Raw genomic sequence first — 26778 nt, forward strand, 5'->3', positions numbered from 1 at the left:
GTGTCACCATCTAGCTGCGCATGCGTATTGCTCTGCCCTTCTTCTGGCAGCTTAAGCCACCTGAATGCGCATGCTCGCGTGCCGGGCCCCGGCCGCGCATGCGCATTGCCCTGCCCTTTTGTTGGCAGCTTCAGCCGCCCTACTGCGCATGCCCGGGTGCCGGGCCCCGGCCGCGCATGCGCATTGCCCTGCCCTTCTCCTGGCAACTTCAGCTAGCGGAGTGCGCATGATCGGGGGGGGGGGGGGGGGCTGGGCCCTGGCCGCGCATGCGTATTGCTGTGCCCTTTTCCTGGCAGCTTCATCTGCCCTACTGCGCATGCCCGGGTGCCGGATCCCGGTCGCGCATGCGCATTGCTCTGCCCTTCTCCTGGCAGGCACTGTCTTCGGACTGCGCATGCGCGCATGCAGGTCCAATCTCGCGCATGCGGAGATGTCAGCCTTCCTCGCGCATGCGCTGTGCCCGGGAGCAGCATGGCGGTGTGCGGCGCGCGGGTCCCGGCAGCGGGTGAGTACCGAGGGCACCGTGAGGTGAGCGAGCTCCTTTGGCGGCTGCAGCGCTGTCTCCTGCCCGCCCGGGGAGCCTCAAGCCTCCCGCTCGGAGCCAGCCAGGCGAGGGCAGCCCCGGGGAGTGACCCGAGAGCAGTGAGAAGGGAAGAGGGGCAGGAGGGGGCCCCCCCTCCCGGGCGGAGACGCCGGGCACCTCCCCAGCTCGCCAGAGCTCCCCCCGAGCCTCCCCCGGCCCCGTGCAGCTGCCCGCCGCTCCGGCGCGTCCCCTGAAGCCTGTCCCGTAGCACCGGGCCACGCCCTGCCCTGAAGGCTGCGAGGGGGGACCTCAGTGTATCTGGAGAATCCCCTGCGGCAGCAGGCGCTCCGGCCAGGGGCCGCGTGCGGTAATAACGGTCGCTGCTTCTTCTTTCCCTCTCCCAGAGGCTGTGCCGAGGCCGTGGCTGTCCGTTCCTCCCTTGGGAATGCTGTTGACTGCACTCGCCTCAGGCTTGTGTGGGCTGTCTCTGCCCGGCCGCGCTCTCCTTGCGGTGCGGGAGCGAAAATGAACGGATGGAGTGCTTACTGCTTGTGGCGAGGACTTGCTGCAGCTGAAGCTGGAGAGGCCACAGAAAGGTAAAGAAGAAGAAACCAAAGGCCGGCCAGCCAGCAGCTGCCTCCCGCTGCAGGCGAGAGAGAGCCTAGCCTGCCTCTCCGGGTGAGGAAGGATCCCTCTTTGTACTCTTCAGCAGGCCAGACCGCCAGTGCGCACTGCACAGTCTGTATGTGGAACCTGAAGCACAGTACGGCCACATAGCGCGTGAGCGAGCGTGGCTACGTGTCTAGGAAGCTTTTTGTCTAAGAGCTGTAAGACACCCACGTATTCTCTTAGGTGGAGGACAGCCAAGTGGTCGGAGTTACAGAAGAGGAGAGAAGCAGAAAGCAGCATCTGACCTGTCAGATTCTCCCAGCAGTGCTGGGAGTGAGAGCTGTGGTGAGTCCCCGGCCCCTGGGGCTCTGCCTCCTCTCTTGTGTGTCCGTGTCCTTCCCTGCCGCTCCCGTGACCCCTACCTTTCCCAAGCTGCTGTGATTTCTTGTTGTTATTGTTTCCTTCTACCTCTCCTCTTCTCTCTATTGTATGCTCTTCCCCCTTTCTCTCTCCCTTTAAATCTCTTGTTCTACCGCTTCCTTTTGTTTTGTATCCCTGCACTTTTGTTCTGTTCCCTTTCCTTCCTTTGTTTGTCCTCTGTCTCTGTCCTGCAGCCCATTGCTGTTTTTGCCTTTTCCATCTCTTTGTCCTGATCTGCATCCGTCTTCTCCCCCCAACTAATTTCTCCAGCCTGTTTTCTGGCCTGCTTTTCTATGTGCCTCTGCATGCCTGCCCTGTGCCTCTGCCTTCCTATCTCTCTCTTTCTTTTCTTATCTTTCTTTCTCTATCTCTTTGTCTTGCGTACTGTCACTGTTTTTTTTTTTCTGTTCTGTATCTCACTGTCTGTGACCTCCTCTGTGCCCCTGGATGTGGGTGCAGAGCTCATGGCTGAGGACAGGCACAGGGAAGGGGGTGATGTGCTGCGGGGCTTGGGCAAGGGCCCCTGCTCCTGATGGGCTCCAGCTGGGGCTGGAGGTGGGGCAGCCCCAGGTGGGGCCAGTGAGGCTGAGGGTGGGCCTGGCCCTGGCCCTGCTGTATGAGGGGCCTCCAGCTGTAAAGGGGGCTGCCTGGGCATGGCTGCTGGAGGGGACTGAGGAGTGAATCACAGGCAGGTGCCTCCAGCAAGGAGTGGTTGGTCCATCTGAGCCCTCCCTGACAGAGCAGGCACCAGGACGCAGTGCCAGGAGCTCTGTGCCTCTGTTGGCCACGTGTGCGAGCCACCACGTTCTGCTACGTTTGTCATTCAGCCCTGTCCAGAACGTAGCTGTGGTAGAAGTTAGATAGCATGCATGGTCTTGCTAGAAATGAAGCCTGGAGCATTTGTTTTCTTGTAGGAAGCTAAAGCAGGTAGTTTTTGATAATGTTGTTATTGCATGTAATGACATAATTTCCTAGTTAGCTTGGTATGACACCTATTTTTTTCTGCCTACACCCCAGAAAAAGTAAGTTGAGCTTTGCGTCTCTCAGCATCTGAAGCACCACGAGCGGCAGTTGCAGCATTGGACTTCTTGGGAATGAGTGGAGCCGGTGAGCAGAGCACTGCGGCGCTTTTGAGGAGGAGAGTGCCACAGAAGAGACTGGTGGTAAGTGGTGTGATGTTGAAGGGCGGTGCTGTTTGGTAGGTTTTATTTTTGGGTGGTTTTTTTTTTTTTTTTTTTTTTTTTTTTTAGAGGAGGAGCTGGGCGAGGAAGCGCCATCTTAGTTAGCATGGGGTTGTTCTTTTGAGGATGGAATCTGATTCCTGGCCGTTTGAGAGCTAAGTTGAGGGACCACAGCCGAGGAGGGAACAAGGTTGAAAACTGCAGGGAGGGTGTAGTAAATTGATGGGAGGAAGAGGGCTCCCTGGGAACAGTCTCTCTCGGCAAGGTGAAGGGGGAGACGTTACTGGTCAGTGTACGCTGGGCAAGAGTGTTGCAGCCTGGGGCGGTCAGCCTTTTATGCAGTCTCTAGGCTGGATAACGTTTGTGGGCCTGTAGAGGCGCTGGCAAGGGCCGGCGAGGAGCAGCACGAGCTTTCAGTGCTGGCACTTTTGGTGTGGCAGCAATCGTCTGACGTTCGTTATTTTGAGGCCTTTTTTCCGGTGGGTGGCCGTGCGGAGCTGACAGTGAAAGCGGGAGCACTGGCGTCCAGGAAATCCCAGAGCCCTCCTCTGCTCGGAGGCAGTTCACAAGGAGAGAAGTGTTGCTGTGCTCCTTAACAAACAAATATGCAACTTGGCACATAGAGGGTGGGGAGATCTCGGCTGTACTTAGGGTTGAGAAAATGTATGTAGGCATCTGTGTCTGTCCCCTGCCTGTATGTAGGACAGCGGTTCGAGTGAAACTAAAGCTGCCAATGGGTCAAAAAAAGGCCCGGGTGTCTGAAAAATGCAAAAGCTTTAAAGGCCGGTATCAACAGCTGTACCAAAGGTGCTGCAAAATACTCTGTCCTTCACGTGGTTTTAGTCCTGAGAAACCTCGCCCCAAAAGGAAGAGTTAGATTCCTGCCTAGCTTTAAACTAAGGGGTTTTTCCCTCTCTCTGCTGAATGTCTGCTGCCAGCGTTTCACCGTGGTCGCCCTTTCCTTGGCCATGAAAGTACGAGATGGATGGAAAGGAGCCGCAGCGGTCTGCAAGTACAAGATACGTCTATGATGCGTGACTGCATTTTTCCTAAGGGACTTGCCGCATGGATTTTAGAGTGAATGTTAAGGATGGGGCGATTTTCCTTCTGTAGTCTTTTAACTAAATATTCAGACACAGGAAAAATCAAATGAGGTGTGGTCTGGAGCATGGTCTGGCCATGGGAAAGAAATATTGTGGACAAGGAAAAAAAAAAAAGCCACTAAATTTGGGGAAAGTTGGTGTGACCCAGTGGGAGACGGAGGGGTTCTTGCTGGGGATTACGCAGTGTGGGTCCATTGTCCGGTGTGGGTCATCTCGTGCAGGTTATGCCGGGTGAGTTACGTGCTGTGGATTGTCCTGCGTGGACTCCCTGCTATAGGTCATCCTTATGCACCTTTCTTCCCACACGTACCCCTTGTCCTTGCGTGTCCGTCTCTCCCTCGTATCTGTCCCCACTGTCCCGCTCTGTGTTTCTCAGCCCTCCTGACGCGTGGATCAAACTCTACAACTCGGAGCGAGTTATAAAGCAGGCATGTTTATTTGGCACCGGGTGCGTGGGGGATTGCTGCTCCAAAAGCACGCACACTGACAGCACATTTTTATCCGGTGCAGGTACACACATTCCTAGGATTGCACAATACAGACATACATGTGCATAAGCGAGGCGGGGTTATTAAAAAAACACTTGCGTTAGCGTTTCAGATCTGTCTCTGGTGGTCGTTTACTTCTTCAGGGGTCTGATCTTCCTCTAGATGAACTTCAGTCATTCACCCATGCTCTCCTTTCACTTGGGGATTTCAGCAGTTTCTGAACGACTCCTGTTATCATGTCCTTTACTTGACATATTAGTCCTTGACTGAATACCAGTTTCTTGACAAGTACCAGTCCCTGATAAGCTTAAGTGAGTTTCAAGGCAAACAGGATTGTTAGGCATTGTCTAGGAGACAGTTAGTCTCCTAAATCAAGCAGTATGCAGAGAGTCAGTCTTCTAAATCAAGCAATATTTAGCAGACAGTTAATTCCCTGTATCACTTCCAAATGCTTTTCACTAAAACACGCCCCCCCCCCCCCCCCCCCCCCCCGTGTGAGGTTTTCCTCCCTTGTGAGTTTTTTTTCCCCTGTGTTTTGCCCGTTGCGTGCCCTGCGCTCTGGTTTTGTGTCCCCCATTCCCACTGCTCCAGCCCTGTTCGACGCCCCCCTTTTTGGCGCTGCCTCCCCATGACCCCTCCATCTCAGGATCCTCGGGGTGCTGCCTGTGTTCCCCAACTTACCCACTGCCCCCATCCCCAATTTTAATGCAGATTGCTTCCATTCTAAAATGAAAACACTCTAAATGTTTTCATTTGAAACTTACAAGTGTGTTCATTTGTATCAGTTGCATGTCTTGGGTTTTCTTCTGCTGTATTTTTCTTTTGTTCCGCTTTTCCTTACCAGTGGTGGTTGTTTTCTTCCTTAATATTAAACTGTTTTTATCTCAAGTCACAAGAATTGTCCCTTTGACCTTTCTGAGTCTCTCCGCATCCCACAGGGTCGGGGCAGTGAGCGAGCAATTGTGTGCTGCCTAGTTGCTGGCTGCGGTTAAACTGCAGCACAAGGTCAGCTGCAAGCCCTGCCTGGCTGATGCTTTAGGCTCTCATGTCATGTCATGTCTCATCTCATGTCATGTCATTCCTAGTGTCTTGACAGTTTGTCTTTGTTCTTTGTCGTTGCTTTTTAGTGCCTTTTCCTCTGCTGTTTTGGGCAGCGGTGGTTGTGGAGCCGCTCCAGGTAGCCACTCTCTCAAGGGCAAGGGGGTGGCAAAGCCGCAAGCTGGTGCGCAGTCCGGTTGGATGAGGGCAGCCACCTATCACTGTGGATCGGTATTCCGGAAGACGTAACTGAAGGCCGTCTGACCGGCAGCTGCCTGTGCTGCGTGCAAGAGACAGCCTGCCTCTCTGGGTGAGGAAGATCCTGTTTTGAAGGCCGCAGCAGGCTAGATCGCCAAAGAGCGCCGCAGGGTCTGTACACATAATTTAAAAAGGGGGCACGGTCAAGTAGTGGGTGAGCGAGGCTACGTTTCTAGGAAGCTTTGTCTCATAAGAGCTGTAACGCATCCCCCTCTTTTCTTAGGTTGGGGACAGTCAAGCAACTGGAGTGACAGAAGAGGAAGGGAAGAGCAGAGAAAGAAGGGTCTGAACTGGCAAACCCTCCCTGGAGCGCCGAGAGCTGCGGTGAGTCCCGGGCCCTCGGGGCCCCTTCTCCCCTCCTCTGCATCTCAGGGCCTCCTTGGCCCTCCCCCAGCTGCCTCTCTTTCCCTTTTTCTTTCTCACGCTGCTGTGATTTTCTTGGCTTCCCTGTATCTCTCATCTTTTTCCATTTTTCTGTTTTTCTCCGTCTTTCTCTTTCCCCTTCTCTCTCTTCTTGTACAGCACCCTTTCTTTTTCTATCTGGGCTCTTGTTCTCCCCTCTCTCCTTCCTTTTTTCCACCCTCTGGCTCTGTCCTGCAGCCCATCACTGTTTTTTCCTTGTATTTCCCTTTGTGCTGGTCTGCATCCTTCTCTTTTTTTCTTTGCAGTTTCTCTGGTCTGTTTTCTGGCATTTGTTTCCTCCCTGTGCCTGTACGTGCTACTCTGAGTCCCTGCCTTCCTGTCTCTCTCGTTTCTTCCCTTTCTTGCTTTATCCTTTGTCTTGCTTGGTGTTGCGGTTTTCCTTCCATTCTGCCTCTCACTCCATCCTGTTCATCTCTTGCTGTCTCTGGGCCTTCATGCTGTTCCCTGGCCCTTTTTATTAAGTTGATGTGCCTTTGTAGCTCTTTCAAGATGTAAGTTTCTCCAACCCTTGTGCTTCTCACGAGTACACAGTTTCTCTCTTTTTGTTTTGTCTGTCAGTCTGTCTTGTGCCCTGTCTTGTCGTTTCTCGCTATGTTCCTTTGTCCCGATCCTTGCTTGTATTCATGTTCTTCTCTGTCCTCCTGACAATCTAAGGTTGATGGTTTTTTCCCATCTCCATCCTGCTGCTGCTGTTTCTTTTCTCTGCCATCTCCCTGTCCCTCTTTCTGTCTCTTTTCCTTGGTCAGTGCTTTTTTCCCCTTTTTTCTCCAGATCTCGCTCCTATTTTTTCCTGGTTTTGTCCTGTTGCCCTGCTTCCTCCCACTTTATTTTCTGTTTTTCTCTCTCTGTCCCGTTTGCTCTCCTGTCTTTTCTAACTGTATTCGCCTGTTCAGCTGGATGTCTCTTCTTTCCTTTCTTTTTCCCTCACTATCTTTTTTATTTCTTGGTCTTTCTCTCTCAGTGCTCATGACAATTGATTTTCTTCCTCCAGAGCTGTCCTGCTCTCTGTTCCTTTATTTTCTCTCTGTCATTCTGTGCTGCTCCCCATGGTTGTTTTCTAATTTCTCCGTCTCGGTCCTGCAGGCCATTGCTTTTTTATTTTGCTTCCATTCCCGTGCCCTGCTTTCTGTCTTTGTTTCTCTTTGCCTTTGTTCAGCCTCCCAGCATTTTTTCCTTTCCCATTCCATCTCTCTGTCCTGCTCCCTATCCCTCTTGCTGTCCCAAATCTGGGTTTGTTTACCCAGTGCGCAGTATGCCAGGCTTACGCACAGAGCAGAGGTATTTACTTCTGTAATTTCTGCACAGCGATGGGTGCTAGGGGCTAAATCCACAAAGCTAGCCCACCTGCTTGTAATGCTCAGTTTAAGTTCTACATTCTCTGTCTTGCAGCTGCACGCTATTTGATTGTTTCCCCTCCATCCCTCTCTGCCTGCAGCTCCCTTTCTGTCTTGTAAGCCGTCACTGTTTTTTTTTTTTTGTTTCTCCATGTCATTCTGTCTAGCTTCCCAGTCCCCGTTTTTTAATTCTTCCCTCTTCCCTGTAGGCCGGTCCTGTTCCTATTATTTCACATTGTGTTCTGCCTGGTCCTCTGTCCGTATTTATCCATTGCTCCCTCTCTGCCCTGTGGCCTGTCGCACTTGCCCTTTTAATTTCTGCCTCTCTCTCTGTCCAGCTCCCAGTCTCTGGTTTTCCATTTCCTCCCTCTGTGCCCTCTAGCCTGTCGCTTTTCTCCTTTATCCAGCTTGCCGTCTCTGGCTCCCCGATGCACCCGATTTTCAATTCCGCCCCTGTTCTTTCTGTATGCATCGCTATACTGTTTGTTCTCCAGCTCTCTCTTTTTTTCAGGCTCCTTGTCCCTATTTCTTAATTCTTCCCTCTCTGCCCTCTAAGCATGCAGCTGTATGATTTGTTTTGTGTTGTCCCCTTGCTGTCACCTCTTCTGTCCAACCTTTGATGTCCTGGCGTCCTGTCCCTGTTGTTTCACTGTTGTTTCATTCCTCCCTCTCTGCCCCGTTCTTGTTATGGCTTTAGCTTTCTCCATCTCTCTCGGTCTCGCTTCCTGCACCTAGTTGTCTTTACCTCCCTGTCGTACTGCCCAGCTCAGGTTTTTCCTGCATCTCCATCCTGCTCCCCATCCTTCTTTGCTGGTCTCTGTCCCGCTCCCTCTTTCTGCTGCCTCTCTTCCTCTCTCCACTGCTTCTTTGCCCACCTCTGTCTGGCTCCCTGTCCTTCTCTGTCCCCATCCTTCTCTCGCTATCCTGTTTCCTGCCTCGTGCTTTCTCGCTACGCCCCTCTGTCTTGCAAGCTGCCTCTCTTCTCTTCTCTTGTAGTGTTCCGTTCCCTGCTCTTTGTTTTTGGCAGCCTCCAAGTCTCCCCGACAGCCCGGCGCTCCAGGACACAGCCGACCCACCGTACGTTCCCTGCCGAACCAACGAGCGTGGCTCCTGGAATGACTTGGCAGTCGTTCCAGGGACACGGGGAGGGGATCTCGGGGGCTGCAAGCTCCAGAGCAGACTCGCTGCTCGGACTTATGTGCGTGACTGAATAAACACTCGCTGTCTCCTTTGACTTCATGGCTGTGTTTCTGCTCCCTTTGCCCGGGGCCAGGGGAGGTGAGGAGCCCAGGGGAGGTGGTGATGCAGTGTGGGGGTCAGGCGATGGCCCCCAGTTCCTGCCGGGCTCCAGCTGTGGGCCGGGGCTGGAGGAGCCCCAGGTGCGGGCAGTGAGGGTGGTGGAGACGGCCCCTCCCTGTAAAGGGGTGGGTGCTGCTGGAGGGGCTGGTGCTGCCCTGCCCCGGGTGGCCGTGGAGGGGCCAGTGCGAGCCACGCGGGGAGTGGAGCGGTCCCGAGCGCCGCCGGGCTGCGGCTGCGCCTGCAGCGATGGAGAAGGTGAGCGGGAGCCGGAGCGGCGGGTCCCGGGAAAAGCCGGGAGGAGTGCGGCCGTGCCTGCGGGGAGGGGGGGGCGCCGACCCAGCCGGCGGGGTCTGTGTCGGGTACAGCAAGTGGCGGGGGAGTGGGGGTGCCGCGGCGCGCTGGAGTCAGCGGCGGGGGCTGCCTGCAGCTGCTTTGGGGAGCCTGAGGCTGCGGTGGGCGGAGGGGGAACGGTGTCCCCGCAAGGAAGGCTGCCTTCCGCGGCATGCTGGGAGGTGTAGTCCCGGGGTACAGGGCTTGCGCTCGGCCGTGACGGCTCCGCGGAGCATGCCGGGAGGCGTAGTCTTTCCGTACTCGGCTGCCGGGCGCACATGCTGTGTTTGCCAGTGCAGTTTTTGCTGCCAAGCCACTGCATCGCTCTCGGCGTGGTCCTTGCTACTCCCGCGGGCCCCGGTGTATTTTTGTTCCCCGTTTCGTGTGGTTTTCTGCGGGCTTTCAGGCGCCCGAATAACGATAAACCAGCTCGGACGCTGCGCATGCGGAGCGTGGCGCTCCGCCGTGCTCAGTGCTGCCGCCTGGCGAAGCAAACCCGGTACTGCAGGTGAGCCGCGCAGGCGCCGCCGTGCTGCTCGCCGCCGCCCGCCCGTACCGGCGATGCGGTGCTGCCGCGCTCGTTGCTGCCTCCCGGTAAGGAAACGCCGCTGCCGCCCCACGTGCGCGCTGCCGGCGGGCGCTCGGCGCGCAAAGCGCGGAACTGCAGCGCCGGCCCCGCACAGGGACCGAGCAGCCGGCAGGGCGGTGTGCGGGGGGCGCTGCCCGGGGGCGGGTGGGGGCCAGGAGCAGCAGTGAGGTGAGGGAGCCCCTTTGGCCGGTGCGGGGCTGTCTCCTGCCCGCCGGCCGCCTGGGGCAGGCGGGAGGGGAAGCTTCGAAGCGCCCACCACGGCAGGGTCCCGGTCTGCTGGAGCCGGGTGAGGGCAGCCCCGGGGAGTTACCCGAGAGCTGAGAGAAGGGAAGAGGGGAATGAGGCGGACCCCGCTGCAGGCACAGGTGCCAGGTGCTTCCCCCAACACAGCACAGCTCCACCTGAGGTGCCCTGAGCGCCGCTGGTCCTGTGCAGCTGCCCCCAGCTCCAGTGCCTCCCCTGAAGCCTGTCCTGTAGCCCCGGGCTGCCCCCAAGCCCTGTCGTGCAGGCTGCAAGCTGGCCCTTGAATGTGTTTTATTCTCCAGAAACGCTGGTGCTGTTTGCATCGGTTTGGGGAAAGAGGGGCGTTTCTGGCAGCTCCTGCAGAAGGAGGGATTCCTGCCTGAGGAGAGGTACGGTCACCACTGTGGCTCACAGTTGCTTGTTCTTTCCTTCTCCCAGAGACGGCACGGAGGAGTCGGGTGTTGGTTCCTCTCTGAGGATGATGTTGACTGCATCAGGCTCGGGTTTGCGGGAGTTGCCTTTGGCCTCATTCTCCTAGCAGCACGGGCGAAAAGGGCCACCAGATGCTTACTGGCTGTGGACAGGAGCTGCCGCGGCTGAATCTGGAGAGAGACAGGTAAAGCAGCTGAGGAATAAAATAAACACCGTCCAGACAGCAGGTCTGTCCAGCTGCAGACAAGAGAGAGCCCACCTCTCTAGGTGAGGAGGGATCTTAGCGTAGTTCTTAGCAGATGCGATGGCTGACGTGCGCAGCGGGGCCTGTGCGTGAACGAAAGCGCGGTACAGCCACGTAGCGTCTGCACGTGTGAGGCTAGGTATCTTCGAAGCCTCGTATTTTAAGAGCTTTCTTTGTATCTCTTGGTCTGGTTCCCTCTCACTTCCTCTTCTCTGACCTGTTGGCCATCACTAGGTTGGTTTTGGTGTGTTGCTGGTTCCTTCTCCCTCTCCTTTATTTACTCCTCCATCCCTGCGTCCCTGGTTTTTATGTCATCTCTCGGCTCTCTTCTCTATACACGCCTGTCCAGCTCAGCATCCCTCGCTTGATCACAGCATCCCGTTTTCCAGCTCCCTGTCCCCTGCCTCTTCTCTATGTCGCTCCTGTTTTTCTGTTCCCGTTTTCTCCGTCTGTCCTGCAGTGTTTGGTCGGGGAGCCTTGTAGCTAACTCACTGCTGGGATTTTCTTAATATGCATTCATGAATAGACTTTTCCTGCCTCCTCTGTGCCCCTGGATGTGTTGGCAGCCCCTGGGTGCAGAGCTTGTGGCTGAGGACAGGCACAGGGAAGGGGGTGATGTGCTGCGGGGCTTGGGCAAGGGCCCCTGCTCCTGATGGGCTCCAGCTGGGGCTGGAGGTGGGGCAGCCCCAGGTGGGGCCAGTGAGGCTGAGGGTGGGCCTGGCCCTGGCCCTGCTGTATGAGGGGCCTCCAGCTGTAAAGGGGGCTGCCTGGGCATGGCTGCTGGAGGGGACTGAGGAGTGAATCACAGGCAGGTGCCTCCAGCAAGGAGTGGTTGGTCCATCTGAGCCCTCCCTGACAGAGCAGACACCAGGACGCAGTGCCAGGAGCTCCGTGCCTCTGTCGGCCACGTGTGCGAGCCACCACGTTCTGCTACATTTGTCATTCAGCCCTGTCCAGAACGTAGCTGTGGTAGAAGCTAGATAGCATGCATGGTCTTGCTGGAAATGAAGCCTGGAGCATTTGTTTTCTTGTAGGAAGCTAGAGCAGGTAGTTTTTGATAATGTTGTTATTGCATGTAATGACATACTTTCCTAGTTAGCTTGGTATGACACCTATTTTTTTCTGCCTACACCCCAGAAAAAGTAAGTTGAGCTTTGCGTCTCTCAGCATCTGAAGCACCACGAGCGGCAGTTGCAGCATTGGACTTCTTGGGAATGAGTGGAGCCGGTGAGCAGAGCACTGCGGCGCTTTTGAGGAGGAGAGTGCCACAGAAGAGACTGGTGGTAAGTGGTGTGATGTTGAAGGGCGGTGCTGTTTGGTAGGTTTTATTTTTGGGTTTTTTTTTTTTTTTTTTTTTTTTTTTTTTTTTAGAGGAGGAGCTGGGCGAGGAAGCGCCATCTTAGTTAGCATGGGGTTGTTCTTTTGAGGATGGAATCTGATTCCTGGCCGTTTGAGAGCTAAGTTGAGGGACCACAGCCGAGGAGGGAACAAGGTTGAAAACTGCAGGGAGGGTGTAGTAAATTGATGGGAGGAAGAGGGCTCCCTGGGAACAGTCTCTCTCGGCAAGGTGAAGGGGGAGACGTTACTGGTCAGTGTACGCTGGGCAAGAGTGTTGCAGCCTGGGGCGGTCAGCCTTTTATGCAGTCTCTAGGCTGGATAATGTTTGTGGGCCTGTAGAGGTGCTGGCAAGGGCCGGCGAGGAGCAGCACGAGCTTTCAGTGCTGGCACTTTTGGTGTGGCAGCAATCGTCTGACGTTCGTTATTTTGAGGTCTTTTTTCCGGTGGGTGGCCGTGCGGAGTTGACAGTGAAAGCGGGAGCACTGGCGTCCAGGAAATCCCAGAGCCCTCCTCTGCTCGGAGGCAGTTCACAAGGAGAGAAGTGTTGCTGTGCTCCTTAACAAACAAATATGCAACTTGGCACATAGAGGGTGGGGAGATCTCGGCTGTACTTAGGGTTGAGAAAATGTATGTAGGCATCTGTGTCTGTCCCCTGCCTGTATGTAGGACAGCGGTTCGAGTGAAACTAAAGCTGCCAATGGGTCAAAAAAAGGCCCGGGTGTCTGAAAAATGCAAAAGCTTTAAAGGCCGGTATCAACAGCTGTACCAAAGGTGCTGCAAAATACTCTGTCCTTCACGTGGTTTTAGTCCTGAGAAACCTCGCCCCAAAAGGAAGAGTTAGATTCCTGCCTAGCTTTAAACTAAGGGGTTTTTCCCTCTCTCTGCTGAATGTCTGCTGCCAGCGTTTCACCGTGGTCGCCCTTTCCTTGGCCATGAAAGTATGAGATGGATGGAAAGGAGCCGTAGCGGTCTGCAAGTACAAGGTACGTCTATGATGCGTGACTGCATTTTTCCTAAGGGACTTGCCGCATGGATTTTAGAGTGAATGTTAAGGATGGGGCGATTTTCCTTCTGTAGTCTTTTAACTAAATATTCAGACACAGGAAAAATCAAATGAGGTGTGGTCTGGAGCATGGTCTGGCCATGGGAAAGAAATATTGTGGACAAGGAAAAAAAAAAAAGCCACTAAATTTGGGGAAAGTTGGTGTGACCCAGTGGGAGACGGAGGGGTTCTTGCTGGGGATTACGCAGTGTGGGTCCATTGTCCGGTGTGGGTCATCTCGTGCAGGTTATGCCGGGTGAGTTACGTGCTGTGGATTGTCCTGCGTGGACTCCCTGCTATAGGTCATCCTTATGCACCTTTCTTCCCACACGTACCCCTTGTCCTTGCGTGTCCGTCTCTCCCTCGTATCTGTCCCCACTGTCCCGCTCTGTGTTTCTCAGCCCTCCTGACGCGTGGATCAAACTCTACAACTCGGAGCGAGTTATAAAGCAGGCATGTTTATTTGGCACCGGGTGCGTGGGGGATTGCTTCTCCAAAAGCACGCACACTGACAGCACATTTTTATCCGGTGCAGGTACACACATTCCTAGGATTGCACAATACAGACATACATGTGCATAAGCGAGGCGGGGTTATTAAAAAAACACTTGCGTTAGCGTTTCAGATCTGTCTCTGGTGGTCGTTTACTTCTTCAGGGGTCTGATCTTCCTCTAGATGAACTTCAGTCATTCACCCATGCTCTCCTTTCACTTGGGGATTTCAGCAGTTTCTGAACGACTCCTGTTATCATGTCCTTTACTTGACATATTAGTCCTTGACTGAATACCAGTTTCTTGACAAGTACCAGTCCCTGATAAGCTTAAGTGAGTTTCAAGGCAAACAGGATTGTTAGGCATTGTCTAGGAGACAGTTAGTCTCCTAAATCAAGCAGTATGCAGAGAGTCAGTCTTCTAAATCAAGCAATATTTAGCAGACAGTTAATTCCCTGTATCACTTCCAAATGCTTTTCACTAAAACACGCCCCCCCCCCCCCCCCCCGTGTGAGGTTTTCCTCCCTTGTGAGTTTTTTTTCCCCTGTGTTTTGCCCGTTGCGTGCCCTGCGCTCTGGTTTTGTGTCCCCCATTCCCACTGCTCCAGCCCTGTTCGACGCCCCCCTTTTTGGTGCTGCCTCCCCATGACCCCTCCATCTCAGGATCCTCGGGGTGCTGCCTGTGTTCCCCAACTTACCCACTGCCCCCATCCCCAATTTTAATGCAGATTGCTTCCATTCTAAAATGAAAACACTCTAAATGTTTTCATTTGAAACTTACAAGTGTGTTCATTTGTATCAGTTGCATGTCTTGGGTTTTCTTCTGCTGTATTTTTCTTTTGTTCCGCTTTTCCTTACCAGTGGTGGTTGTTTTCTTCCTTAATATTAAACTGTTTTTATCTCAAGTCACAAGAATTGTCCCTTTGACCTTTCTGAGTCTCTCCGCATCCCACAGGGTCGGGGCAGTGAGCGAGCAATTGTGTGCTGCCTAGTTGCTGGCTGCGGTTAAACTGCAGCACAAGGTCAGCTGCAAGCCCTGCCTGGCTGATGCTTTAGGCTCTCATGTCATGTCATGTCTCATCTCATGTCATGTCATTCCTAGTGTCTTGACAGTTTGTCTTTGTTCTTTGTCGTTGCTTTTTAGTGCCTTTTCCTCTGCTGTTTTGGGCAGCGGTGGTTGTGGAGCCGCTCCAGGTAGCCACTCTCTCAAGGGCAAGGGGGTGGCAAAGCCGCAAGCTGGTGCGCAGTCCGGTTGGATGAGGGCAGCCACCTATCACTGTGGATCGGTATTCCGGAAGACGTAACTGAAGGCCGTCTGACCGGCAGCTGCCTGTGCTGCGTGCAAGAGACAGCCTGCCTCTCTGGGTGAGGAAGATCCTGTTTTGAAGGCTGCAGCAGGCTAGATCGCCAAAGAGCGCCGCAGGGTCTGTACACATAATTTAAAAAGGGGGCACGGTCAAGTAGTGGGTGAGCGAGGCTACGTTTCTAGGAAGCTTTGTCTCATAAGAGCTGTAACGCATCCCCCTCTTTTCTTAGGTTGGGGACAGTCAAGCAACTGGAGTGACAGAAGAGGAAGGGAAGAGCAGAGAAAGAAGGGTCTGAACTGGCAAACCCTCCCTGGAGCGCCGAGAGCTGCGGTGAGTCCCGGGCCCTCGGGGCCCCTTCTCCCCTCCTCTGCATCTCAGGGCCTCCTTGGCCCTCCCCCAGCTGCCTCTCTTTCCCTTTTTCTTTCTCACGCTGCTGTGATTTTCTTGGCTTCCCTGTATCTCTCATCTTTTTCCATTTTTCTGTTTTTCTCCGTCTTTCTCTTTCCCCTTCTCTCTCTTCTTGTACAGCACCCTTTCTTTTTCTATCTGGGCTCTTGTTCTCCCCTCTCTCCTTCCTTTTTTCCACCCTCTGGCTCTGTCCTGCAGCCCATCACTGTTTTTTCCTTGTATTTCCCTTTGTGCTGGTCTGCATCCTTCTCTTTTTTTCTTTGCAGTTTCTCTGGTCTGTTTTCTGGCATTTGTTTCCTCCCTGTGCCTGTACGTGCTACTCTGAGTCCCTGCCTTCCTGTCTCTCTCGTTTCTTCCCTTTCTTGCTTTATCCTTTGTCTTGCTTGGTGTTGCGGTTTTCCTTCCATTCTGCCTCTCACTCCATCCTGTTCATCTCTTGCTGTCTCTGGGCCTTCATGCTGTTCCCTGGCCCTTTTTATTAAGTTGATGTGCCTTTGTAGCTCTTTCAAGATGTAAGTTTCTCCAACCCTTGTGCTTCTCACGAGTACACAGTTTCTCTCTTTTTGTTTTGTCTGTCAGTCTGTCTTGTGCCCTGTCTTGTCGTTTCTCGCTATGTTCCTTTGTCCCGATCCTTGCTTGTATTCATGTTCTTCTCTGTCCTCCTGACAATCTAAGGTTGATGGTTTTTTCCCATCTCCATCCTGCTGCTGCTGTTTCTTTTCTCTGCCATCTCCCTGTCCCTCTTTCTGTCTCTTTTCCTTGGTCAGTGCTTTTTTCCCCTTTTTTCTCCAGATCTCGCTCCTTTTTTTTCCTGGTTTTGTCCTGTTGCCCTGCTTCCTCCCACTTTATTTTCTGTTTTTCTCTCTCTGTCCCGTTTGCTCTCCTGTCTTTTCTAACTGTATTCGCCTGTTCAGCTGGATGTCTCTTCTTTCCTTTCTTTTTCCCTCACTATCTTTTTTATTTCTTGGTCTTTCTCTCTCAGTGCTCATGACAATTGATTTTCTTCCTCCAGAGCTGTCCTGCTCTCTGTTCCTTTATTTTCTCTCTGTCATTCTGTGCTGCTCCCCATGGTTGTTTTCTAATTTCTCCGTCTCGGTCCTGCAGGCCATTGCTTTTTTATTTTGCTTCCATTCCCGTGCCCTGCTTTCTGTCTTTGTTTCTCTTTGCCTTTGTTCAGCCTCCCAGCATTTTTTCCTTTCCCATTCCATCTCTCTGTCCTGCTCCCTATCCCTCTTGCTGTCCCAAATCTGGGTTTGTTTACCCAGTGCGCAGTATGCCAGGCTTACGCACAGAGCAGAGGTATTTACTTCTGTAATTTCTGCACAGCGATGGGTGCTAGGGGCTAAATCCACAAAGCTAGCCCACCTGCTTGTAATGCTCAGTTTAAGTTCTACATTCTCTGTCTTGCAGCTGCACGCTATTTGATTGTTTCCCCTCCATCCCTCTCTGCCTGCAGCTCCCTTTCTGTCTTGTAAGCCGTCACTGTTTTTTTTTTTTGTTTCTCCATGTCATTCTGTCTAGCTTCCCAGTCCCCGTTTTTTAATTCTTCCCTCTTCCCTGTAGGCCGGTCCTGTTCCTATTATTTCACATTGTGTTCTGCCTGGTCCTCTGTCCGTATTTATCCATTGCTCCCTCTCTGCCCTGTGGCCTGTCGCACTTGCCCTTTTAATTTCTGCCTCTCTCTCTGTCCAGCTCCCAGTCTCTGGTTTTCCATTTCCTCCCTCTGTGCCCTCTAGCCTGTCGCTTTTCTCCTTTATCCAGCTTGCCGTCTCTGGCTCCCCGATGCACCCGATTTTCAATTCCGCCCCTGTTCTTTCTGTATGCATCGCTATACTGTTTGTTCTCCAGCTCTCTCTTTTTTTCAGGCTCCTTGTCCCTATTTCTTAATTCTTCCCTCTCTGCCCTCTAAGCATGCAGCTGTATGATTTGTTTTGTGTTGTCCCCTTGCTGTCACCTCTTCTGTCCAACCTTTGATGTCCTGGCGTCCTGTCCCTGTTGTTTCACTGTTGTTTCATTCCTCCCTCTCTGCCCCGTTCTTGTTATGGCTTTAGCTTTCTCCATCTCTCTCGGTCTCGCTTCCTGCACCTAGTTGTCTTTACCTCCCTGTCGTACTGCCCAGCTCAGGTTTTTCCTGCATCTCCATCCTGCTCCCCATCCTTCTTTGCTGGTCTCTGTCCCGCTCCCTCTTTCTGCTGCCTCTCTTCCTCTCTCCACTGCTTCTTTGCCCACCTCTGTCTGGCTCCCTGTCCTTCTCTGTCCCCATCCTTCTCTCGCTATCCTGTTTCCTGCCTCGTGCTTTCTCGCTACGCCCCTCTGTCTTGCAAGCTGCCTCTCTTCTCTTCTCTTGTAGTGTTCCGTTCCCTGCTCTTTGTTTTTGGCAGCCTCCAAGTCTCCCCGACAGCCCGGCGCTCCAGGACACAGCCGACCCACCGTACGTTCCCTGCCGAACCAACGAGCGTGGCTCCTGGAATGACTTGGCAGTCGTTCCAGGGACACGGGGAGGGGATCTCGGGGGCTGCAAGCTCCAGAGCAGACTCGCTGCTCGGACTTATGTGCGTGACTGAATAAACACTCGCTGTCTCCTTTGACTTCATGGCTGTGTTTCTGCTCCCTTTGCCCGGGGCCAGGGGAGGTGAGGAGCCCAGGGGAGGTGGTGATGCAGTGTGGGGGTCAGGCGATGGCCCCCAGTTCCTGCCGGGCTCCAGCTGTGGGCCGGGGCTGGAGGAGCCCCAGGTGCGGGCAGTGAGGGTGGTGGAGACGGCCCCTCCCTGTAAAGGGGTGGGTGCTGCTGGAGGGGCTGGTGCTGCCCTGCCCCGGGTGGCCGTGGAGGGGCCAGTGCGAGCCACGCGGGGAGTGGAGCGGTCCCGAGCGCCGCCGGGCTGCGGCTGCGCCTGCAGCGATGGAGAAGGTGAGCGGGAGCCGGAGCGGCGGGTCCCGGGAAAAGCCGGGAGGAGTGCGGCCGTGCCTGCGGGGAGGGGGGGGCGCCGACCCAGCCGGCGGGGTCTGTGTCGGGTACAGCAAGTGGCGGGGGAGTGGGGGTGCCGCGGCGCGCTGGAGTCAGCGGCGGGGGCTGCCTGCAGCTGCTTTGGGGAGCCTGAGGCTGCGGTGGGCGGAGGGGGAACGGTGTCCCCGCAAGGAAGGCTGCCTTCCGCGGCATGCTGGGAGGTGTAGTCCCGGGGTACAGGGCTTGCGCTCGGCCGTGACGGCTCCGCGGAGCATGCCGGGAGGCGTAGTCTTTCCGTACTCGGCTGCCGGGCGCACATGCTGTGTTTGCCAGTGCAGTTTTTGCTGCCAAGCCACTGCATCGCTCTCGGCGTGGTCCTTGCTACTCCCGCGGGCCCCGGTGTATTTTTGTTCCCCGTTTCGTGTGGTTTTCTGCGGGCTTTCAGGCGCCCGAATAACGATAAACCAGCTCGGACGCTGCGCATGCGGAGCGTGGCGCTCCGCCGTGCTCAGTGCTGCCGCCTGGCGAAGCAAACCCGGTACTGCAGGTGAGCCGCGCAGGCGCCGCCGTGCTGCTCGCCGCCGCCCGCCCGTACCGGCGATGCGGTGCTGCCGCGCTCGTTGCTGCCTCCCGGTAAGGAAACGCCGCTGCCGCCCCACGTGCGCGCTGCCGGCGGGCGCTCGGCGCGCAAAGCGCGGAACTGCAGCGCCGGCCCCGCACAGGGACCGAGCAGCCGGCAGGGCGGTGTGCGGGGGGCGCTGCCCGGGGGCGGGTGGGGGCCAGGAGCAGCAGTGAGGTGAGGGAGCCCCTTTGGCCGGTGCGGGGCTGTCTCCTGCCCGCCGGCCGCCTGGGGCAGGCGGGAGGGGAAGCTTCGAAGCGCCCACCACGGCAGGGTCCCGGTCTGCTGGAGCCGGGTGAGGGCAGCCCCGGGGAGTTACCCGAGAGCTGAGAGAAGGGAAGAGGGGAATGAGGCGGACCCCGCTGCAGGCACAGGTGCCAGGTGCTTCCCCCAACACAGCACAGCTCCACCTGAGGTGCCCTGAGCGCCGCTGGTCCTGTGCAGCTGCCCCCAGCTCCAGTGCCTCCCCTGAAGCCTGTCCTGTAGCCCCGGGCTGCCCCCAAGCCCTGTCGTGCAGGCTGCAAGCTGGCCCTTGAATGTGTTTTATTCTCCAGAAATGCTGGTGCTGTTTGCATCGGTTTGGGGAAAGAGGGGCGTTTCTGGCAGCTCCTGCAGAAGGAGGGATTCCTGCCTGAGGAGAGGTACGGTCACCACTGTGGCTCACAGTTGCTTGTTCTTTCCTTCTCCCAGAGACGGCACGGAGGAGTCGGGTGTTGGTTCCTCTCTGAGGATGATGTTGACTGCATCAGGCTCGGGTTTGCGGGAGTTGCCTTTGGCCTCATTCTCCTAGCAGCACGGGCGAAAAGGGCCACCAGATGCTTACTGGCTGTGGACAGGAGCTGCCGCGGCTGAATCTGGAGAGAGACAGGTAAAGCAGCTGAGGAATAAAATAAACACCGTCCAGACAGCAGGTCTGTCCAGCTGCAGACAAGAGAGAGCCCACCTCTCTAGGTGAGGAGGGATCTTAGCGTAGTTCTTAGCAGATGCGATGGCTGACGTGCGCAGCGGGGCCTGTGCGTGAACGAAAGCGCGGTACAGCCACGTAGCGTCTGCACGTGTGAGGCTAGGTATCTTCGAAGCCTCGTATTTTAAGAGCTTTCTTTGTATCTCTTGGTCTGGTTCCCTCTCACTTCCTCTTCTCTGACCTGTTGGCCATCACTAGGTTGGTTTTGGTGTGTTGCTGGTTCCTTCTCCCTCTCCTTTATTTACTCCTCCATCCCTGCGTCCCTGGTTTTTATGTCATCTCTCGGCTCTCTTCTCTATACACGCCTGTCCAGCTCAGCATCCCTCGCTTGATCACAGCATCCCGTTTTCCAGCTCCCTGTCCCCTGCCTCTTCTCTATGTCGCTCCTGTTTTTCTGTTCCCGTTTTCTCCGTCTGTCCTGCAGTGTTTGGTCGGGGAGCCTTGTAGCTAACTCACTGCTGGGATTTTCTTAATATGCATTCATGAATAGACTTTTCCTGCCTCCTCTGTGCCCCTGGATGTGTTGGCAGCCCCTGGGTGCAGAGCTTGTGGCTGAGGACAGGCACAGGGAAGGGGGTGATGTGCTGCGGGGCTTGGGCAAGGGCCCCTGCTCCTGATGGGCTCCAGCTGGGGCTGGAGGTGGGGCAGCCCCAGGTGGGGCCAGTGAGGCTGAGGGTGGGCCTGGCCCTGGCCCTGCTGTATGAGGGGCCTCCAGCTGTAAAGGGGGCTGCCTGGGCATGGCTGCTGGAGGGGACTGAGGAGTGAATCACAGGCAGGTGCCTCCAGCAAGGAGTGGTTGGTCCATCTGAGCCCTCCCTGACAGAGCAGACACCAGGACGCAGTGCCAGGAGCTCTGTGCCTCTGTCGGCCACGTGTGCGAGCCACCACGTTCTGCTACGTTTGTCATTCAGCCCTGTCCAGAACGTAGCTGTGGTAGAAGTTAGATAGCATGCATGGTCTTGCTAGAAATGAAGCCTGGAGCATTTGTTTTCTTGTAGGAAGCTAAAGCAGGTGGTTTTTGATAATGTTGTTATTGCATGTAATGACATAATTTCCTAGTTAGCTTGGTATGACACCTATTTTTTTCTGCCTACACCCCAGAAAAAGTAAGTTGAGCTTTGCGTCTCTCAGCATCTGAAGCACCACGAGCGGCAGTTGCAGCATTGGACTTCTTGGGAATGAGTGGAGCCGGTGAGCAGAGCACTGCGGCGCTTTTGAGGAGGAGAGTGCCACAGAAGAGACTGGTGGTAAGTGGTGTGATGTTGAAGGGCGGTGCTGTTTGGTAGGTTTTATTTTTGGGTTGTTTTTTTTTTTTTTTTTTTTTTTTTTTAGAGGAGGAGCTGGGCGAGGAAGCGCCATCTTAGTTAGCATGGGGTTGTTCTTTTGAGGATGGAATCTGATTCCTGGCCGTTTGAGAGCTAAGTTGAGGGACTACAGCCGAGGAGGGAACAAGGTTGAAAACTGCAGGGAGGGTGTAGTAAATTGATGGGAGGAAGAGGGCTCCCTGGGAACAGTCTCTCTCGGCAAGGTGAAGGGGGAGACGTTACTGGTCAGTGTACGCTGGGCAAGAGTGTTGCAGCCTGGGGCGGTCAGCCTTTTATGCAGTCTCTAGGCTGGATAATGTTTGTGGGCCTGTAGAGGCGCTGGCAAGGGCCGGCGAGGAGCAGCACGAGCTTTCAGTGCTGGCACTTTTGGTGTGGCAGCAATCATCTGACGTTCGTTATTTTGAGGCCTTTTTTCCGGTGGGTGGCCGTGCGGAGTTGACAGTGAAAGCGGGAGCACTGGCGTCCAGGAAATCCCAGAGCCCTCCTCTGCTCGGAGGCAGTTCACAAGGAGAGAAGTGTTGCTGTGCTCCTTAACAAACAAATATGCAACTTGGCACATAGAGGGTGGGGAGATCTCGGCTGTACTTAGGGTTGAGAAAATGTATGTAGGCATCTGTGTCTGTCCCCTGCCTGTATGTAGGACAGCGGTTCGAGTGAAACTAAAGCTGCCAATGGTCAAAAAAAGGCCCGGGTGTCTGAAAAATGCAAAAGCTTTAAAGGCCGGTATCAACAGCTGTACCAAAGGTGCTGCAAAATACTCTGTCCTTCACGTGGTTTTAGTCCTGAGAAACCTCGCCCCAAAAGGAAGAGTTAGATTCCTGCCTAGCTTTAAACTAAGGGGTTTTTCCCTCTCTCTGCTGAATGTCTGCTGCCAGCGTTTCACCGTGGTCGCCCTTTCCTTGGCCATGAAAGTATGAGATGGATGGAAAGGAGCCGTAGCGGTCTGCAAGTACAAGGTACGTCTATGATGCGTGACTGCATTTTTCCTAAGGGACTTGCCGCATGGATTTTAGAGTGAATGTTAAGGATGGGGCGATTTTCCTTCTGTAGTCTTTTAACTAAATATTCAGACACAGGAAAAATCAAATGAGGTGTGGTCTGGAGCATGGTCTGGCCATGGGAAAGAAATATTGTGGACAAGGAAAAAAAAAAAAGCCACTGAATTTGGGGAAAGTTGGTGTGACCCAGTGGGAGACGGAGGGGTTCTCGCTGGGGATTACGCAGTGTGGGTCCATTGTCTGGTGTGGGTCATCTCGTGCAGGTTATGCCGGGTGAGTTACGTGCTGTGGATTGTCCTGCGTGGACTCCCTGCTATAGGTCATCCTTATGCACCTTTCTTCCCACACGTACCCCTTGTCCTTGCGTGTCCGTCTCTCCCTCGTATCCGTCCCCACTGTCCCGCTCTGTGTTTCTCAGCCCTCCTGACGCGTGGATCAAACTCTACAACTCGGAGAGAGTTATAAAGCAGGCATGTTTATTTGGCACCGGGTGCGTGGGGGATTGCTTCTCCAAAAGCACGCACACTGACAGCACATTTTTATCCGGTGCAGGTATACACATTCCTAGGATTGCACAATACAGACATACATGTGCATAAGCGAGGCAGGGTTATTAAAAAAACACTTGCGTTAGCGTTTCAGATCTGTCTCTGGTGGTCGTTTACTTCTTCAGGGGTCTGATCTTCCTCTAGATGAACTTCAGTCATTCACCCATGCTCTCCTTTCACTTGGGGATTTCAGCAGTTTCTTAACGACTCCTGTTATCATGTCCTTTGCTTGACATATTAGTCCTTGACTGAATACCAGTTTCTTGACAAGTACCAGTCCCTGATAAGCTTAAGTGAGTTTCAAGGCAAACAGGATTGTTAGGCATTGTCTAGGAGACAGTTAGTCTCCTAAATCAAGCAGTATGCAGAGAGTCAGTCTTCTAAATCAAGCAATATTTAGTAGACAGTTAATTCCCTGTATCACTTCCAAATGCTTTTCAGTAAAACAGCCCCCCCCGCCCGCCCCCCCCCCCCCCGTGTGCGAAGTTTTCCTCCCTTGTGAGGTTTTTTTTTTTTTCCCCCTGTGCGTGCCCTGCGCTCTGGTTTTGTGTCCCCCATTCCCACTGCTCCAGCCCTGTTCGACGCCCCCCTTTTTGGCGCTGCCTCCCCATAACCCCTCCATCTCAGGATCTTTGGGGCGCTGCCTGTCTTCCCCAACTTGCCCAGTGCTCCCCATCCCCAATTTTAATGCAGATTGCTTCCATTCTAAAATGAAAACACTCTAAATGTTTTCATTTGAAACTTACAAGTGTGTTCATTTGTATCAGTTGCATGTCTTGGGTTTTCTTCTGCTGTATTTTTCTTTTGTTCCGCTTTTCCTTACCAGTGGTGGTTGTTTTCTTCCTTAATATTAAACTGTTTTTATCTCAAGTCACAAGAATTGTCCCTTTGACCTTTCTGAGTCTCTCCGCATCCCACAGGGTCGGGGCAGTGAGCGAGCAATTGTGTGCTGCCTAGTTGCTGGCTGCGGTTAAACTGCAGCACAAGGTCAGCTGCAAGCCCTGCCTGGCTGATGCTTTAGGCTCTCATGTCATGTCATGTCTCATCTCATGTCATGTCATTCCTAGTGTCTTGACAGTTTGTCTTTGTTCTTTGTCGTTGCTTTTTAGTGCCTTTTCCTCTGCTGTTTTGGGCAGCGGTGGTTGTGGAGCCGCTCCAGGTAGCCACTCTCTCAAGGGCAAGGGGGTGGCAAAGCCGCAAGCTGGTGCGCAGTCCGGTTGGATGAGGGCAGCCACCTATCACTGTGGATCGGTATTCCGGAAGACGTAACTGAAGGCCGTCTGACCGGCAGCTGCCTGTGCTGCGTGCAAGAGACAGCCTGCCTCTCTGGGTGAGGAAGATCCTGTTTTGAAGGCCGCAGCAGGCTAGATCGCCAAAGAGCGCCGCAGGGTCTGTACACATAATTTAAAAAAAAAGGGGGTACGGTCAAGTAGTGGGTGAGCGAGGCTACATTTCTGGGAAGCTTTGTCTCATAAGAGCTGTAACGCATCCCCCTCTTTTCTTAGGTTTGGGACAGACAAGCAACTGGAGTGACAGAAGAGGAAGGGAAGAGAGGAGAAAGAAGGGTCTGAACTGGCAAACTCTCCCTGGAGCGCCGAGAGCTGCGGTGAGTCCCGGGCCCTCGGGGCCCCTTCTCCCCTCCTCTGCATCTCAGGGCCTCCTTGGCCCTCCCCCAGCTGCCTCTCTTTCCCTTTTTCTTTCTCACGCTGCTGTGATTTTCATGGCTTCCCTGTATCTCTCATCTTTTTCCATTTTTCTGTTTTTCTCCATCTTTCTCTTTCCCCTTCTCTCTCTTCTTGTACAGCACCCTTTCTTTTTCTATCTGGGCTCTTGTTCTCCCCTCTCTCCTTCCTTTTTTCCACCCTCTGGCTCTGTCCTGCAGCCCATCACTGTTTTTTCCTTGTATTTCCCTTTGTGCTGGTCTGCATCCTTCTCTTTTTTTTTCTTTGCAGTTTCTCTGGTCTGTTTTCTGGCGTTTGTTTCCTCCCTGTGCCTGTACATGCTACTCTGAGTCCCTGCCTTCCTGTCTCTCTCGTTTCTTCCCTTTCTTGCTTTATCCTTTGTCTTGCTTGGTGTTGCGGTTTTTCTTCCATTCTGCCTTTCACTCCATCCTGTTCATCTCTCGCAGTCTCTGGGCCTTCATGCTGTTCCCTGGCCCTTTTTATTAAGTTGATGTGCCTTTGTAGCTCTTTCAAGATCTGTCTTTATCTCTCCAACCTCTGTGGATCTCACAAGTGCGTGCTCTCTCTCTTTCAGTGTTTTTTTGTTCTGTCTGTCAGTCTGTCTTGCTCCCTGTCTTGTCGTTTCTTGTTATATCCCTTTGTTCTGATCCTTGCTCATATTCATGTTCTCCTCTGTCCTGCTGTCTATCCAAGGTTTTTTTTCCCACCCCCATCTCCATCTGGCTGCTGCCATTTTTTTTTTCTCTGCCTTCTCCCTTGTCCCTCTTTCTGTCTCTTTTCCTTGGTCTGTGTTTTTTTCCCCCCTATTTTGTCCCGATCTCACTCCTATTTTTTCCTCTTTTTATCCTTTTCCTCTGCTTCCTTCCACTTTATTGTCTGTCTGTTTCTTTCCATGTCCCATTTCTTCTCCTGTCTTTTCTAACTGTACTCCCCTGTACAGCTGGGTGTCTCTTCTTTCCTTTCTCTTTCCCTCACTATTTTTTTTCTTTTCCGGTATCTCTCTCCACTGCCCATCACAGTTGATTTTTCCTCCAGAGCTGTTCTGCTCTCTGTCCCTTTATTCTCTCTCTGTCATTCTGTGCTGCTCCCCATGGTTGTTTTTTAATTTCTCCGTCTCGGTCCTGCAGGCCATTGCTTTTTTATTTTGTTCCATTCCTATGCCCTGCTTACTGTCTTTGTTTCTCTTTGCCTTTGTTCAGCCTCCCAGCATTTTTTCCTTTCCCATTCCATCTCTCTGTCCTGCTCCCTATCCCTCTTGCTGTCCCAAATATGGATTTGTTTACCCAGTGCGTAGTACGCCAGGCTTACGCACAGAGCAGAGGTATTTATTTCTGTAATTTCTGCACAGAGATGGGTACTGTGGGCTAAATCCACAAAGCTAGCCCACCTGGTTATAATGCTCAGTTTAAATTCTACATTCTCTGTCTTGCAGCTCCACATCCCCTCCATCTCTCTCTGCCTACGGCTCCCTTTCTGTCTTGTAAGCCGTCACTGTTATTTTTTTTTTTTTCTCCATGTCACTCTGTCTAGCTTCCCAGTCCCCATTTTTTAATTCTTCCCTGTTCCCTGTAGGCCAGTCCTATCCTATTATTTTACATTGTGTTCTGTCTGGTCTTCTATCCCTATTTATCCGTTGCTCCCTCTCTGCCCTGTGAGCTGTTGCTCTGGCCCTTTTTATTTCTGCCTCTCTCTCTCTGTCCAGCTCCCAGTCTCTGGTTTTTCATTTTCTCTGTCTATGCCCTCTAGCCTGTTGTTTTTTTTCTCCTTTATCCAGCCTGCTGTCTCTGGCTCCCCGATGCACCTGATTTACAATTCTGCCCCTGTTCTTTCTGTATGCATCGCTATACTGTTTGTTCTCCAGCTCTCTTTTTTCAGGCTCCTTGTCCCTATTTCTTAATTCTTCCCTCTCTGCCCTCTAAGCATGCAGCTGTATGGTTTGTTTTGTGTTGTCCTCTTGTTGTCACCTCTTCTGTCCAACCTTTGATGTCCTGGCTTCCTGTCCCTGTTGTTTCACTGTTGTTTCATTCCTCCCTCTCTGCCCTGTTCTTGTTATGGTTTTAGCTTTCTCCATCTCTTGGTCTGGCTTCCTGCACCTAGTTGTCTTAACCTCCCTGTCGTACTGCCCAGCTCAGGTTTTTCCTGCATCTCCATCCTGCTCCCCATCCTTCTTTGCTGGTCTCTGTCCCGCTCCTCTCCCTCTTTCTGCTGCCTCTCTTCCTCTCTCCGCTGCTTCTTTGCCCACCTCTGTCTGGCTCCCTGTCCTTCTCTGTCCCCATCCTTCTCTCGCTATCCTGTTTCCTGCCTCGTGCTTTCTGACTACGCCCCTCTGTCTTGCAAGCTACCTCTCTTCTCTTGTAGTGTTCCGCGCCCTGCTCTTTGTTTTCAGCTGCCTCCAAGTCTGCCCAGCAGCCCTGTGCTCCAGGATACAGCCGACTGACCGTATATTTCCTGCTGAACCAACAAGCATAGCTCCTGGAATGACTTGGCAGTCGTTCCAGGGACACGGGGAGGGGATCGGAGGCTGCAAGCTCCAGAGCAGACTCGCTGCTCGGACTTATGTGCGTGACTGAATAAACACTCGCTGTCTCCTTTGACTTCA

The 26778-nt window shown here is 53.6% G+C and overlaps 1 protein-coding gene across 12 annotated transcripts; it reads left to right on the top strand.

Annotated features, from left to right (window-relative positions):
• The first annotated feature begins 673 nt into the window (after positions 1–673).
• On the top strand, positions 674–26778 carry LOC147601917 (uncharacterized). Of its 12 annotated transcripts, none has more exons than XM_086741457.1 (6): positions 674–1286; positions 1376–1477; positions 12755–12835; positions 14529–14808; positions 14921–15021; positions 26538–26778. In XM_086741457.1, exons 1-4 carry the CDS (start codon positions 1268–1270, stop codon positions 14642–14644), a joined length of 318 nt encoding a protein of 105 aa, XP_086597583.1. In that variant the 5' UTR covers positions 674–1267; the 3' UTR covers positions 14645–14808; positions 14921–15021; positions 26538–26778. The 12 variants fall into 12 exon arrangements, 7 of the variants coding, with proteins under 7 accessions (XP_086597583.1, XP_086597581.1, XP_086597582.1 ...); XM_086741455.1 differs by having other exon boundaries at positions 26566–26778; XM_086741456.1 differs by lacking the exon at positions 14921–15021 and adding an exon at positions 24003–24103.

The sequence above is a fragment of the Chlamydotis macqueenii genome, chromosome 2, assembly GCF_036417535.1.
Source record: "Chlamydotis macqueenii isolate bChlMac1 chromosome 2, bChlMac1.mat, whole genome shotgun sequence".
Lineage (NCBI taxonomy): Eukaryota > Metazoa > Chordata > Aves > Otidiformes > Otididae > Chlamydotis > Chlamydotis macqueenii.